Here is a 13460-nt window from a genome sequence, read left to right as displayed (position 1 = left end):
TAAGCTGTTCTAGACTAATCCTTTTAAAGTAGCCTAGGTGGCTGTTTAAGCTTTCCAGTTCCGTGCCCTAAAAAAATGACCTTAATAATAAGTGCCCGGTTCATAAAAGCAGCCACCAAACTAAGTGTCCCCCTAACTCTTAATTCCAAGATTCTGATTCTGGCCACCCAGGTGCACGCCGCAGAAAAGCCTCCCTCAGAGCGGAAGTGCTGTACCAGCCAGCCCGCACTGGCCTTGGCCGTCGCTTTTTTGGGTCCCTGATGAGAAAAGACGCCAAGGGATCGAACATTTTGAGATCATTGCTTTATTTCACTATTTGTTCAACAACAAAGTTCATTCCTCTCGAGGTGGATCTGGAACTGTCCATGTATTCTCCTCGTTCTGAATAAAAAAGGTAATGAAGAAAAAAAGCCTGTACTTTTGGAGACCTAGAATCTTATAGATGCTAATAAGCTTCTGACTGCGATTTCGGGTTACGATTATTTCCTGCTGGCATCTCGGTGGTCACCCAGAGAGCTCCCCACTCCGGCGGAGATGGCTGTCCACAGCTACCACCGTTGAAAACAAAAGTGAGTGTTGAAAAATGCACCTTTTACAATAAAAAAGTAGAAACCAATTCAATGTCCTTTTTTTTTTTTTTTTGTTACGAATATAAAGTTTCTTGTAAATATGTACAGTCTTTTGAGCTAGTTCTATGTAGCGGGAAGCACTTCACAGATGAGACGCGCAATATACAGTCAAGGGCTCAAGGCGCCCATTTCTCGTGGTGGTCCTAGATGAAATGCCAAGACTGAAGACCAGTTATCAGGGACCATTCCGAAAACTTGTGGACCAAGAGACAAAAAACTTCAGCAGCCGGTCAGTCAGATCTGCCCTGGGGGGCGGGGGATGGGGACAGGGGACACGACCCCAAAGATTCCAAGCAACACATAAAAACACAGCAGCAGGGTGCTGGACGTGGAGGGTCACGGGCGTTTTGAACGAGAAAGCACTTAGGTTAGGAGACGAGCAGGAAGGAGCCGGCATGTCGGCCAGGTTGTAGTCTGGGAAGTGACGTGGACTGTGGACACGTGGGCTGAGGACACAGACACGGTCCACCTGCCCACCTGCCGCGGCGGGGACAGGTCTACCTTTCAGCCTACCTAGGATGTGCCTTGGTTGTGGAGGCACGCCTAAGAGTCGTGGAGAATCCAAAGCGGAAGAGGCCTTGTGGGGGGGTTAAAGGCAGAAGTAAGGCCGCTAGTTAGCTTGCCAACTGCAAAGCCTCTAAGTTGATTCTATCCGGTTGCCAGGAATTCCGCACTCTAGAGAGTGCGGGAGAGAGACTGGGCGAGCCGCACTGCACCTAAGGAGGGGGGGGACTCGCCAGCCCCACGGGGCTGGAGGAGTTGAGCTGCGGCTTCTCTCCAAGGTCCTGGCCTTAGGTCCAGCCCTAGGGAAAGGCTCATCTGCGAAGTCACAGTTTCGTGGGGGGCAGAACCGTGCTGGGTTTTTTTTGTTGTTGTTGTTGTGTGTGTGTGTGTGTGTGTGTGTGTGTGTGAACACAGTCATCCTTGAAGTCAGCAGGGAGCTCGAAGGTGGGAGGGGAAACTGAGGGAGAAGTGTGGTTTGCTGAAATCCTTCTCTGGTCGTAAGGCTTGAGCGTTTTGTTTTTGTTTTTTTGTTTGTTTGTTTGTTCAGTGCTACAGACTGCAGCCTGTCGTGGCCAGTTAGCTGACAAGTCGTCAGAGGGTCTCGATTTGGTGGGGCTATGGGATGGCAGCAGTACATTGGCAGAGCAACCCAGGGAGGAGTCAGCCAGGCCGGTGGGGGGGGCAGCACATGCAGTGAGCCGCCATGCAGGGCTTCCCAGACAGGTCTCCTCCCCATTCCAGAGGAGTGAGGAGCAGCAGCAGCAGCACGCCGATCCTCAGAACAGGAGGTGGGGGGCCCCAGGTCCCAGGCCCAACCCCGAGGCCTATTAATGCTGGGCTTGGAGCAAGTCTATTGCGTGCTTTCCTGGCCAAAGCTACGTGGAAAGCTGGGGAAGCAGGCTGGATAGATGACGCTTGCTGAGGGGTAGGGGAGCAGAGCCCGATGAGGTCCCTTGGCCGCAGGGTCACTGCCTCCGAGCTGAGGCCCGATGGACCTCCATACATTCTCAGCTGGTGGGAAGGGAAGTTGTCAAGGCCGTAAAAGGCAATGAGAACGGTAAACATTTGGCTATGATGTCACCCTGGGTGAAACAGGGCCGTCTATGAGAATGGACCGGAACAAGGATGGAGCTACAGGAACACGGGAGGTTAAGCCAACCAACGGGGACTCTTCTACGCTACGTTTCAGTGCCGAAGACCTGATGGTGTGATCTAGCTAAAAATGACTACAACAGGAAATACGTCGCTATCCAAATCTACTGAGAATTCTGTTGTCTTAAAAAAAAAAGAAAGAAAAGAAAGAAAAAGAAAAAAAAAGGGAGAAAAAAAATAAAAATCAAAGAAAAAGCAACCAACCCAAGGATCTTAGAGTAGCAGGTAGACTTCCAGCCACAGTTTGTGTCCGGGTTGGCTTCCTTTGATGAACTGGTACAGGCTGGAGCTAAATACAAAAGTCTCTGAATGCTCTCAAAGAGTAACAAAGTGCAAAGAAGATGACCGCAGGAAGGGGACCCCCCCGCCCCGGGGGTGGGGGGGTCTGAGTGCTGGCAGCGCCTAAGAGCCTTGGCTATCTGCACCCCTTGGAGATGGGGGTATCCGTGCCAAGGACGGTCTGGACCCAGCTGTGTCGAACGCGGGCCGAGCAGACGGGCGCTGGGGTCCCCTGCAGCGGAGACCCGGGGTGCCATGTTTTCCTGCAGACTGAGATGAGGAGGTGCCTTTTCTGGTTGAGACTTATACTGAAGACTGGTCCCAGACCTAGGAGCAAAATAAAGAGGAGGGGGTTTTAGCATCCAAGGCCTGGAACTGTCGGCTCCCTGTGTGAGGCAAGTATTACTTTTGGGGGCCTGTCCTGGCCCTCCAGCGGTTGACAGTGGTGTCATAGAGAACAGAGTGGTGCCAACTTAACAGAGCCAGCCCTCAAGGCATGGGGTCAGGCATGAAACAATTCACTGGAAAAAAAAAAAAAAAAACCCAAACTGAATTTGCACAGGTGCACGCATAAATATGCACACTCAGTTTTAATGGGAAAACATTTATTACGTGGCTTTTCTCCTTTCTCTAACCAGAAGTACTGGCTACGAGCTATGGAGCCTCGGTAGGAGAATGCCACTCAGAAAATGATCCCTGGGGGACAGGAAGGGCAGCACCTCTGCCTACTGTGGGCCCTAGAAACTGGACGGCCCACCAAAGAGAATGGAAGCCGGGGTCCACGTGCGCACACTCATGAGTTACCTGCTTCGACAATCACCATCTACTGATTCACACACTATCTGAAAAGTCACATGGGCACCACTTTAGACTTTCTAAAAACTCAAAGTTCTAGAAAGCAAACGCACAGTTACAAGCGTCTAGTAACTTCCAGAAAAAATATCAGTGTCTATAATGCATATATGTGCTTGCCTGTGTGTCTGAAACTATCTAAAATGTCATCATTTGTATTTACGGGGGGGGGGGGCACATATATTTGCTTATATGTACAGAATAGATCTAGAAAGAAAGCCACTAATACTGCTTCTTGGGCAGGGAACAACATGCCCTTTGGTAGCTGTTAGATTTACCTTGTTAACCTGGGACAGTGGGGTCCTCACGGCTCCCGCGGGCAGCCGGCCCCTACTGCTGTCTTCAAACAGTCTCCCTGGGGACCGCTCTCTCCTCGTGCTGAGCATCCGGCCTGGGGACTTCTCCCGCTCCAGGGGACGGCCCGGGGACTTGTCCCGGCGCAGCTCTGCCCGGCCCTCTCGGTCTCGGTAGCGGTGGGGTGTGCTTGGCTCTCGGGGGTGGCTGGGACCTTCCGGTGGCGCCGGACTGGAGGCCACGCGTTTAGTGATGTGCTCGTTGTATGTGGGTGGGCCTCGCTTGTTGGGGCTGCTGGGGACAATAAGAGAGTCGGGGGCGCTGAGAAGTCAGAGCCCCAAAGCTGGAATCCCCTTCCCATCTTAATTATCTAAGCAGGCTCCGTCTCGCCGCTGTTCCGTCTGTCTGGTTTAGTTTTTGAAACAGGATCTCACTTTGTAGCTTCAGCTGGCCTAGAACTCACTATGAAGCCCAAGCTGGCTTCAAAGTCATGGTCCTCCTGCCTCAGCTCCTGAGGACTGGGGGTTAAAGGCATATCTACCACTCACTCCTAATAGAAAAAGCTTAGACCTGAGGATGAGGATTAAAAAAAAAAAAACTAAGCTTCCAGGTGTCAGCACCAGCTCCCGCCTGCTGCGTTGGCTAGGCCCGCTAGACTTTGCCTCATGGCCTCCTAACACCACCAGAAGGGAACAAGCTCTGGCAAGTGCATGGTGGAGAGGCCGGGGAGAGGCCGGGGAGGGACCGGGGCTAGGACCTGAGAGGTCAGTCTGGGGTCATGATCTCCATGCTCTATCATACCAATTGAATATTTCCCAGAAGTCTCCTGTTAGGGGCAGAGCCTCTCATAACCCAGGAATCAGAGGCCCATCGAGGCCCCCACAAGGGAGCAGCTTTGAGAAAGGCTGTCACCATCAGGGGCCGGATCTGTGACAGCCTTGTGCTCAGTGTTTGGTCACCTTTTCCCTTCTCCCTGAAAGTGGCTTCCCAAGTTTTTGTGGCACCCGAGACAGACACTCAGAAGGTTGACAATTCCCAGTTATGGCAAGAGGATGACGCCTGATAAAACCAAGCGGGGCAGGTGGCGACAGTCCAGCTCGCTCACCCTGGCCCAGAGATTAACCATTAACAACCTCTGACCCCTCCCGCCCCCCCAACCCACTGAAAGCACAAGGCCTTTCCCCCTTTTCCTCAGTGGTACTAAAATGTGAAACCCAGGCCTTATGCATACGAGGCAAGCCATCTACTATGGAACTATTACCATCGTCACCCCAGCCAGCCACAACTCCCCCCATCGGGGACCTTTCGGGTGGTTCAATTCAACCCTCAGCCCTGTCTGGCCTGGATCAAATCCAGGCTTTACCAGACCCATGGCCCTAACGACCTGAGGGAAGAAGGCAGAGCTGAAAACCAGGCCAGCTTGCAGAGGTCAGCTTGTGGTCGTGTACGGCTTTCTGCTGTGGCCTCGCTTCCCCATACAAGGCTAACTGGCGATTCAGATAACCGCTCTGAAAGCCAGCCCCACACCACGTCTCTGCAGTATTGAATGTAAGGGAACTCATTTCTACATCTGAAACCAAAGTCCATACGCAACTCGAGCTGCAGAGCTTGGAGAGACAGAAGACGCATTAAAACAAATACATCTAAGGGGGAGAACTACATTAAGCCTATTCGCAATGAAAGAGAAATTCTGGAATGTGTCCACAGGGGCCCATCACAAGGCTAGCTGGAGGGTGCTGTGTCCAGGGAGTCAGGGCGGCTCAGAGAAGGCCATTCAGGCCCTAGCTGAGATTAATGAGAAGCAAAAGGACACCCATCATTTGAGGCCAAGTGGGCAGTCTTCCATCTCCATATCTATAATGGCCAATGAGCTACCACATCCATTTTATAGTTCTGCAGAGTTACGTTCTCTGCTCTGCTAAACGGACCAGGAAAATGGAACCTGCTGTGAATGACAGCCAGCCAGGCCAGTCACAGACACTGACCCAGGCAAGGCAGTCAGGAGCAAAAAAGACCATTCTATAAGCAGAATGGGAGCTGAGAACTGACTGCAGGTGTGAGTGGGACTTGCCTGGCACACACACACACACACACACACACACACACACACACACACACACACACACACACACACGGGAAGCCAGCGCATTATTTCTGCCCCATTCACAGCAACTGGGGCCCTTCTGGACAACAGAACGAGCAGGTCCTTACAGTGGGACCATGTGGGGTCAGGAGCAATGTGCAAGGCCACGGAGAAGCCTAATCCCAACACTTAGACCCCCTTCTGGCATGACTTCTGGCATGGGAACAACACCGAGAGTCCAGACACTTTAGGGGTGCACCCTGGCCCGCAATGCCATCACTCTGGAGATGGGATCAAATGAAGAGAGAAGCATTGGCATTGGCCTTTCAGCACACCCCTGCAATTAAAATCACACCCGACAAAGAGGTAAGGCCATCACCAAGACACGTTCAGGTTCAGGAATGTGTGCACAGTACTCTGCCACTTCCAGAACAGTGGGGCCAGGACTACACATCTCGGAAACATTGGCTCCTGTCTATCTATCAATAAGAGAGATGGCTTGTCCTTGTACAGCATCAGAGCATTAAAGATATGTCTGTCTTTTTGAACACTCGGTATTCACGCACCTAATTATAGTCCCTAGGGGAATAAAGAAGGTGCCCTCAGCACTGTTCTCTGGAGCCCCAGGTGTGATGCCTGGCACCTGGCAGGGGACCCTCACAGCTGTGTACAGAGTAGAAGTGTCCCCAAAAGTAAAATCAGAGGTCAGTGAAATCGTTCCCTGGGTTAACTCTCAGAGCTTTTGTGGACCAACATCTCCAGCTTGGATGTGGTTCTGGTTCCTAGTCTTCTGGGCCAGGATGAGGCAACCAACTTCTACGCCCAGCTGAGGGAACTCCGAGCAGGTGCAGCCCCTAGGGCGGCAGACTCAGCGACACCTACCAGAATTCTACTCACCATCACACACCCACTCACAGGGGGCCGCAGACCCCTTGATTTTCAGAGCGGGGGAGGTTCCAGCAACAGACTGGAAGCCATCCAGAGGGCTGCTGATGCTTAGGACAGGAGCATTTAAATAAACCGAGGAACAAGAAGAGCCAAGCACAAGAAAAGGAAGAGAAGGAGGCGACTTCCTGTGCTGCCCTGAAGCCACCGCCAAGACATCAGGGCACAGTCAAGCATCCCCAGCACATGGCCCCTTCTGTCAGAAGGAAGAGGGAAGGAGGCTGGAATGGAGGTGAGAACCTCTGAGGACCTGCTTCCCCGTGAGAGCAAAGAGCAGCCATACAAACATGGGCAAAACCAACTTCACCGGACTCAGAACCAACCATGGTGTTTTGAGACCTTTTGAGACAGCCTCACATAAAATCTAGGAGCTCCTGGTCATTTGTTACTTCCGGTTTTCCATCGAGGTCCTGGATGGATTAAAACCACACCGACTAAGCCTAAGGGCCAGCCAGGGGTGGCTCAGTGGCAGAGCTCTTTGATAGTATGCCAGGCCCAGGGTTCAATTCTCAGCCAGCCCTGCCAAAAAAGCACGCACACATGCACACTCATGCATGCTGACCAAGCGCATTGCAAAACCAGCTTGCAGCAGTCCAACAGTATTTTTGCAAGAAAACCAAACTCGGTATGGCTCAATGACGACTGAGCACGCCCTGTGCGCATGCCTCTCTCCGGATCTATGGTAGAGTTGAAGCCACTGGGCTTGTAACCAGACACAGTGACAGAAAAATCTGCAGTCTGGCAATGTCTGGAAGGCACAGACTGGGCTGAAGCCTATTTCCAGAAAAGGATCAACATCTGACCTGGAAAAGACCCACTGGCACTCAGGACTCTTTGTTGGACCGGACCTGGGGCTTGCTGGACAAGAAAGGCCCCTGCCCAGCAGTTGAACGGTAGCCATCCCTACATGGGATAAGTACCTGAGGCAGTCACTGAAGTAGAGGAAAACTAACTTCTTTGCGGATAATAATAAAATGTTCTAAACTTAGCTACTGGTAGAGACTGGATACATCTATAAAAATGCTGTACTTTAAATCCCAGGAGAGAACTCAGTGCCATCTAGAGGATTTGAAGGTTCATGTGTGGAAATTCACTTCCCACTGAGAGAGTAAAGATTGGATGTGCAAGTGCCCACAAGGACCAGAAGAGGGCGTCGGGATCCCCTGGAGCTGGAGTGACAGGAAGCCGTGAGCCCCCCTGATGCGGTTGTTGGGGTCAATGAGTTCTCTATAAGAGCAACCCACGCTCTTAACCACCGGGCCATCTCTCTAGTCCTCGCCGTGAGATATTCAGAGGGCTGGAATGGAGCCCAATATGGTATCTGGAGGTGGAGGCAGAGCCTTTAGAAGTGAGCAGGGCTTGATACAGAGACCCTGTTTCTTATCCTGTGATGCCCTGCACTACCCCCAAGACATTGGCAAGGAGGACGCTGCTAGATGTGGGCCCTCAACTGCAGAACAGAACCATGAGCCTCTTTCTTTAGAACTAACTCAGCACCAGGTATTTTGCCACAGTAGCAGAAAACAGGCTAATCCATGGTATTATTTGTAGGGAGTAGCAAACATGGAGTTGTGCACACATATACGCAGAAAGGTCTCTACATAGAAATGCAAAAGGCTGAAAAATTGGTTCTTCCCTGGGTGGTGGGGGAGTGGGGGAGAAAGGGAAGAAGAAGAAGCAGAGCCAGGGGCCGGGCGGTGGTGGCGCACGCCTTTAATCCCAGCACTCGGGAGGCAGAGGCAGGAGGATCTCTGTGAGTTCGAGGCCAGCCTGGGCTACCAAGTGAGTCCCAGGGAAGGCGCAAAGCTACACAGAGAAACCCTGTCTGGAAAAATTAAAAAAAAAAAAAAGCGGAGCCAGGTCCAGCCCCTTAAGGGATGAGGCAAGAGGGCTGTCTCTCCAGGAGTTCAGGGCAGCATGGCAACTTGACAAGACAATATCTCTTTAAATTAAGGGGGAGGGGGCTAGTGTGATGGCTCAGAGGTTAAGAGCACTGGCTGCTCTTCCAGAGGACCTGGGGTCAGTTCCCAGCACCCACACAGTGGGTCACAACTGTCTGGAACTCCAGTTCCAGGGGATCCAGCACCCTCTTCTAACCTCCTCGGGCTCCAGGCACACGCATACATACAGGCAAAAATACTCATATACATAACATAAAAATTGAAAAAAAAAATCAAGCTGGGAGGCAGAGGAGGATGGGCCTGTGTGAGTTTGAGGCCAGCCTGGTCTATAGTGAGTTCCAGGCCAGCCAGGGCTACACAGTAAGACCTTGTCTCAAAAAATAAAAATACATAAATCTTTACATGTTTTCTTAAACACAAGAAAGAAAAGAAACACAGGAGACTGTACTACTTTATACTTTTTGTGCCCTTTGGGTTCTACACCCTGGGTTAGATTATCAACACAAAAATAAATACAAGATTTAAAATAAAAATGTAAAACTCTGAGGAGTTCTCAGGTTCCACAGAAGCCTCTAGGTGGCCTCGGAAGCCACGGCCCACTGCCATGCCTCACACCTCTGGACCTCCTCTATACATCTTGCCTCCCAGCCCTCCTGACGCCACCCCCTTGCTGTTCCTTTAGGGAAGTCCGTCCTGATCCCCAGTCTAGGCTGCAGGCACATCAGGACTGGAACCAGAGTTCTGGTTGCCCCTCTCTCACACTGGGCTTGAGCAGCATGAAGGAGAGGCCACACATCTATCTCCCTGGGGGGTGGGGCTCAGCAGCTGGCATGACAAAGACACACACCAAAGCAGGCGAGTACAAGTTGTGTGCCACTGGACACAACAGAGCCACTGGAGACACCCTCAGGGCAATGTCAGACGCTCCCGGCCACGGCGCAGGGAGCCCTTCACAATACCTGTGATGCTTACGAACTGACGCCACACACAAAAAAGCTGGATTGCCTTGAGCACACCGTGGAGACGTTCCTTGGCCCTGGAGGGAGGAAGGTCGGTACCTGCGGGAGGTGGAGGGCACCCGGTGCTGGTCAGTGCCAGACTCCTTCACAAGGTTTCCTTTGCAGCATATGACCCTTAACTTGTCCTGGTATGAGGAGGCCAGGTAAATCGCTCCGGAGGAAATTGCGGGGCCCAGGTAGCGCGGGTTCGGGATTTCCAGATAGGCTCGGGCAGGGGTCCTGCAGGGTTCCAGGAAGAGTTGACATTCATTACCGGTTACCTCCATTGCTGCGTGGCATTCCTTAAACTCGTCTTCAAAGCATGGAGGGAAATGCTTACCCCAGGGAGGAACGTGCCTGGATCTCAATTACTTCCAGTGAGTTGAAGTGAGTCACAAACAGATAGGGTTCTCTGTAGGCTGCAGGGCCACCACGGAGGATGAGCAGGAGCAGGAAAAGGAGGTTGGGGGAGGGAGGAGAGAAGGAGGAAAATCAAGACTTGCAAAAGGACCGGTGACCCAGAAGCCAGTACCGTACCAATACTTCCCCACACAGCGTCATCACACGTGGCTGGGTTCATTCGCTGTCACGTTGCTTATTACATCATCAAAGGAATTGGTTAAGTACATTACGGCATCTCTGTGGGACTCGGCCCGGGGTAAGAGATGCACCTACCCACAGTGCACTGCCCAACCAGCGGGGTGAGTTCAGAAGGATTCGAGGAGCATGCTACCCTCACGAGGGGGAGAAGTCTATTAAATGTTTGTGTTTGCATAAAACACTGGGAAGATATATTCATGAAAGTTCTTCCCTTTGAGGCAACAAGATGAGACAGAAGAAGGTGGACACAGGGGTGAGACGTCTGTGGACTCACTTACACTGTATATGCTCTAAGATTTTGAAGATTTTCTACCCCATGTATGAATTTTGCCTGAATGTATGCCTGTGCACGATGTTCTCAGACACCAGCAGAGGGTGTTGGATCCCCTGGAACTGGAGTTACAGACAACTGGGAGCCACCATGTGGGTGCTGGGACTCAAACCAGGGTCCATTGGAAGAGCAGCCAGTGCTCTTAACTGCTGAACCATCTCTCCAGCCTCTCCAAGTAAAGTTTTTAAAAGATAGGTATTTAGATATTACTGTGGGTTTTTACTGTTATTATTTGTTTCATTTTGTAGATACAGTCTCCCTGTGCAGCCCAGGCTGGCCTTGAGATTCAGACCCTCCTGTGTGTGCAGCCACACGTCTCAGTACTCATCTCTGTGTGATGGCGTCACTGGAACTAGAGAGACAGGAGAGGCCCTGTTCTCCTGGAGGGGAAAGCTGCTCCTCACTGCTGCTCCTGTGGCAAGCCATGACTCTGCCCTCAGGCAGGCGTTGGGCTCTGAACATAGCTGCCTGGTCTGCTTGAACCAGCAGAATACCGTGCATGTGAAAGGCCATGGCCTCTGTTTATACTCTTGGAAGAGTCCACATGGAGGGGGACAGTGGCCTCCAGCTGAGTGAGTGACCCCCAAGCCCGTGGCCAACCAAAAGAAAAGCAAGAAAAGCAACTGTTTTTCCCCTCTTTTGGGGGCTGTTTTGGCACTTTCTCCTTGGTCCAGATCACCACTGACGCCACCAGGGGCAGAGCTGAGCAGACCCTGAGTCCTGGGCAACCACTGAGTTCCAGAATGGGTTACTAGGTAGCAATAGGTGAGCAAGAAAGTATTTTCTTTTACATTTATTTATTTACCCCGTGTGTGTGTGTGTGTGTGTGTGTGTGTGTGTGTGTGTGTGTGTGTGTGTCTGTCTGTCTGTCTGTCTGTCTGTCTTCTTTTGGCCATAACAGTGCTGTAGAATATCCACAGTCTTGTCTTACCGACCTGTACGTATGTGTGTTCGTTCTTTGACCCATCCACATTTAGAGACTTACAATCAAAGGACATGATCTGACAAACGTTCTGACACAATCTGACACAGTAAGTTCAAGGATGCTTACCACGGTGTTGATACTTACAGAACGAACAGGTGTGACCTCGTTCTGCCTAGTCAGAATTAACTAATGTGTGTCCCACGATGGGACACTATACAGCCTTGAAAATGACTTCACATCCACAGGGAATATCCTCTTTTGTATCATGAAATCGTAAACATTTCACAGGCTGGACTATGGCCTGGGGGACCTGACTTACACATCCTCCGTTAGGTAAACACCGCCCACGCCACTGAGGTCCATTAGGATATACCAGCACCAGCCTGAAGCCAAGAATTCCACACAATTCTTTCCTAGGACACAAACTTCAGCGAGCAGAAGCCCCCACACCCCCACCCGGCACCTCACGTACCAAAGGCCAGAGGTAAGCGACTCCACTTGAGATCGTCTGTGCGGCTACGTCTTCCATAGGAATCCACGAACACCCCAAATTCTGTAAGGTGTCAAGAGCATGGAGGCATTAGCTCCAGAGGCCATATACGCTATGACAGAAGGGCAGGAACAAACCCCTGGGACAAGTGGCCAGATTTAACTAGACTGTCACAGCCAGACAGCCTCCGTCTGCAGAACCATCTCCTAGCTTAAATTAAAATGAGGATTTTCTTCAGTCACGTTTTCTTATTAGTCAGATTTATTCCAGAAAGAGGATTCAAGCAAAGTGGGGAAGGAAATAGGAAAAGAAGGGGGAGAGAGAAGGAAGAAGAGATGGATGGACAGACAGATAGGGAAGAGACGGGAGGAGGGAAAGGAACACCCAAGGATTAAAACAGAAAGAAAACATCAAGAGAAAAAGCAGCAAAAACCAGACCAGAGGAAGAAGGCGTGGGACAGGAAGACAGAGGGGTGGGCGGAAGGAAGGAAGTATCAAGGTGGCTGGGCTGCTGTTCGGGTCGGGGAGGGGGAACCTCAGAGGGCACCCACGATGCTGGCTGGGTAAATCTCCCCTGTCCCCTTGGCAGGACCCACCCTGCTGACCAGGGGGAGGTAGTGGGCCCCGGCGGGGGAGGACCCACCCTGCTGACCATGGGGAGAACCCACCCTGCCGACCAGGGGGAGGTAGCGGCCCTGGCGGGGAGGACCCACCCTGCCGACCAGGGGGAGGACGCGGGCCCAGCGGGCACTGACCGTGGAAGCACAACAGGTACTCCTCCCGCTGCCCGGCGCCGTTCGCCTGCACGATGGAGACGGGGAAGCTGTGGGACGAGGACGCGAACACAGCCGGGGCCAGGGAGTGGTCGTTCTTGTCTAGGAACTCTGCGAAGGCAGGCGAGACGGGGCTTCAGGAACGACGCCCGAGCTCGCCTCCTCGAGGCCCGCCCGAGCTCGCCTCCTTGAGGCCCGCCCGAGCTCGCCTCCTCGAGGCCCGGGCCCCGCGGGGTGGCGAGGGAGACAGACGCAACCCTACCCTCGAGCGTGTACTGCTTCATGTCGATCTCGTAGAATTTGTTGGTGCCGATGAGGATGCTGTAATTGGTGAAGTGGATGCAGCTGCAGGGTTCCGAGGTCTCTATCTCCTGAGGAGGCACGGAGGGACGGAGATGACGCAGGGCACCTCGTCTCTGCTGCTGTTTCGGCCTGAGCCTCTAGCCTCTCCTGCTGTGCCCGCCAGGGTGACATGCAGCCTGTTCGCTACCTCCTAACCGTGAGCTACACCAGCCCGGGCTGCCTCAGAAAACAAGGCTGAACTGCAGCTTCCAAAGAGGCGAGAGACACCGTTTCCACAGACAGGCGGAACACTAACAATATGCTCTTGCAGGAGCAGCAGACCAGAATGCCACACCAACTGTTAACATGCCTGGCCTTATCGTCCTCCTTTGGGCTGGCTTGTAATTGGCTAGTTTCTAATT

General features: G+C 52.3%; 1 protein-coding gene across 10 annotated transcripts in view; it reads right to left on the bottom strand.

The window, feature by feature from the left end:
- Window positions 1-288: 288 nt before the first annotated feature.
- Window positions 289-13460, bottom strand: part of Cit (citron rho-interacting serine/threonine kinase) — a 182609-nt gene continuing 169437 nt past the window's right edge. For 8 of the 10 annotated variants that reach the window (XM_037198628.1, XM_037198631.1, XM_037198630.1 and 5 more), the window contains 7 exons: window positions 13019-13127; window positions 12739-12867; window positions 11966-12046; window positions 9978-10056; window positions 9698-9877; window positions 3695-4004; window positions 289-2891 (listed from right to left, as the gene is read on the bottom strand). In XM_037198628.1, coding sequence (XP_037054523.1) covers window positions 2868-2891; window positions 3695-4004; window positions 9698-9877; window positions 9978-10056; window positions 11966-12046; window positions 12739-12867; window positions 13019-13127 — 912 coding nt within the window. In that variant the 3' untranslated portion in view covers window positions 289-2867. The remainder of the gene's footprint in view (window positions 2892-3694; window positions 4005-9697; window positions 9878-9977; window positions 10057-11965; window positions 12047-12738; window positions 12868-13018; window positions 13128-13460) is intronic. The other 2 variants (XM_037198629.1, XM_037198633.1) reach the window with 1 other exon arrangement.

The sequence above is a fragment of the Peromyscus leucopus genome, chromosome 23 (assembly GCF_004664715.2).
Source record: "Peromyscus leucopus breed LL Stock chromosome 23, UCI_PerLeu_2.1, whole genome shotgun sequence".
NCBI classification, from domain to species: Eukaryota; Metazoa; Chordata; class Mammalia; order Rodentia; family Cricetidae; genus Peromyscus; species Peromyscus leucopus.
The sequence above is the reverse complement of the archived record's forward strand: the minus strand, read 5'-3'. Positions and strand labels throughout refer to the sequence as shown.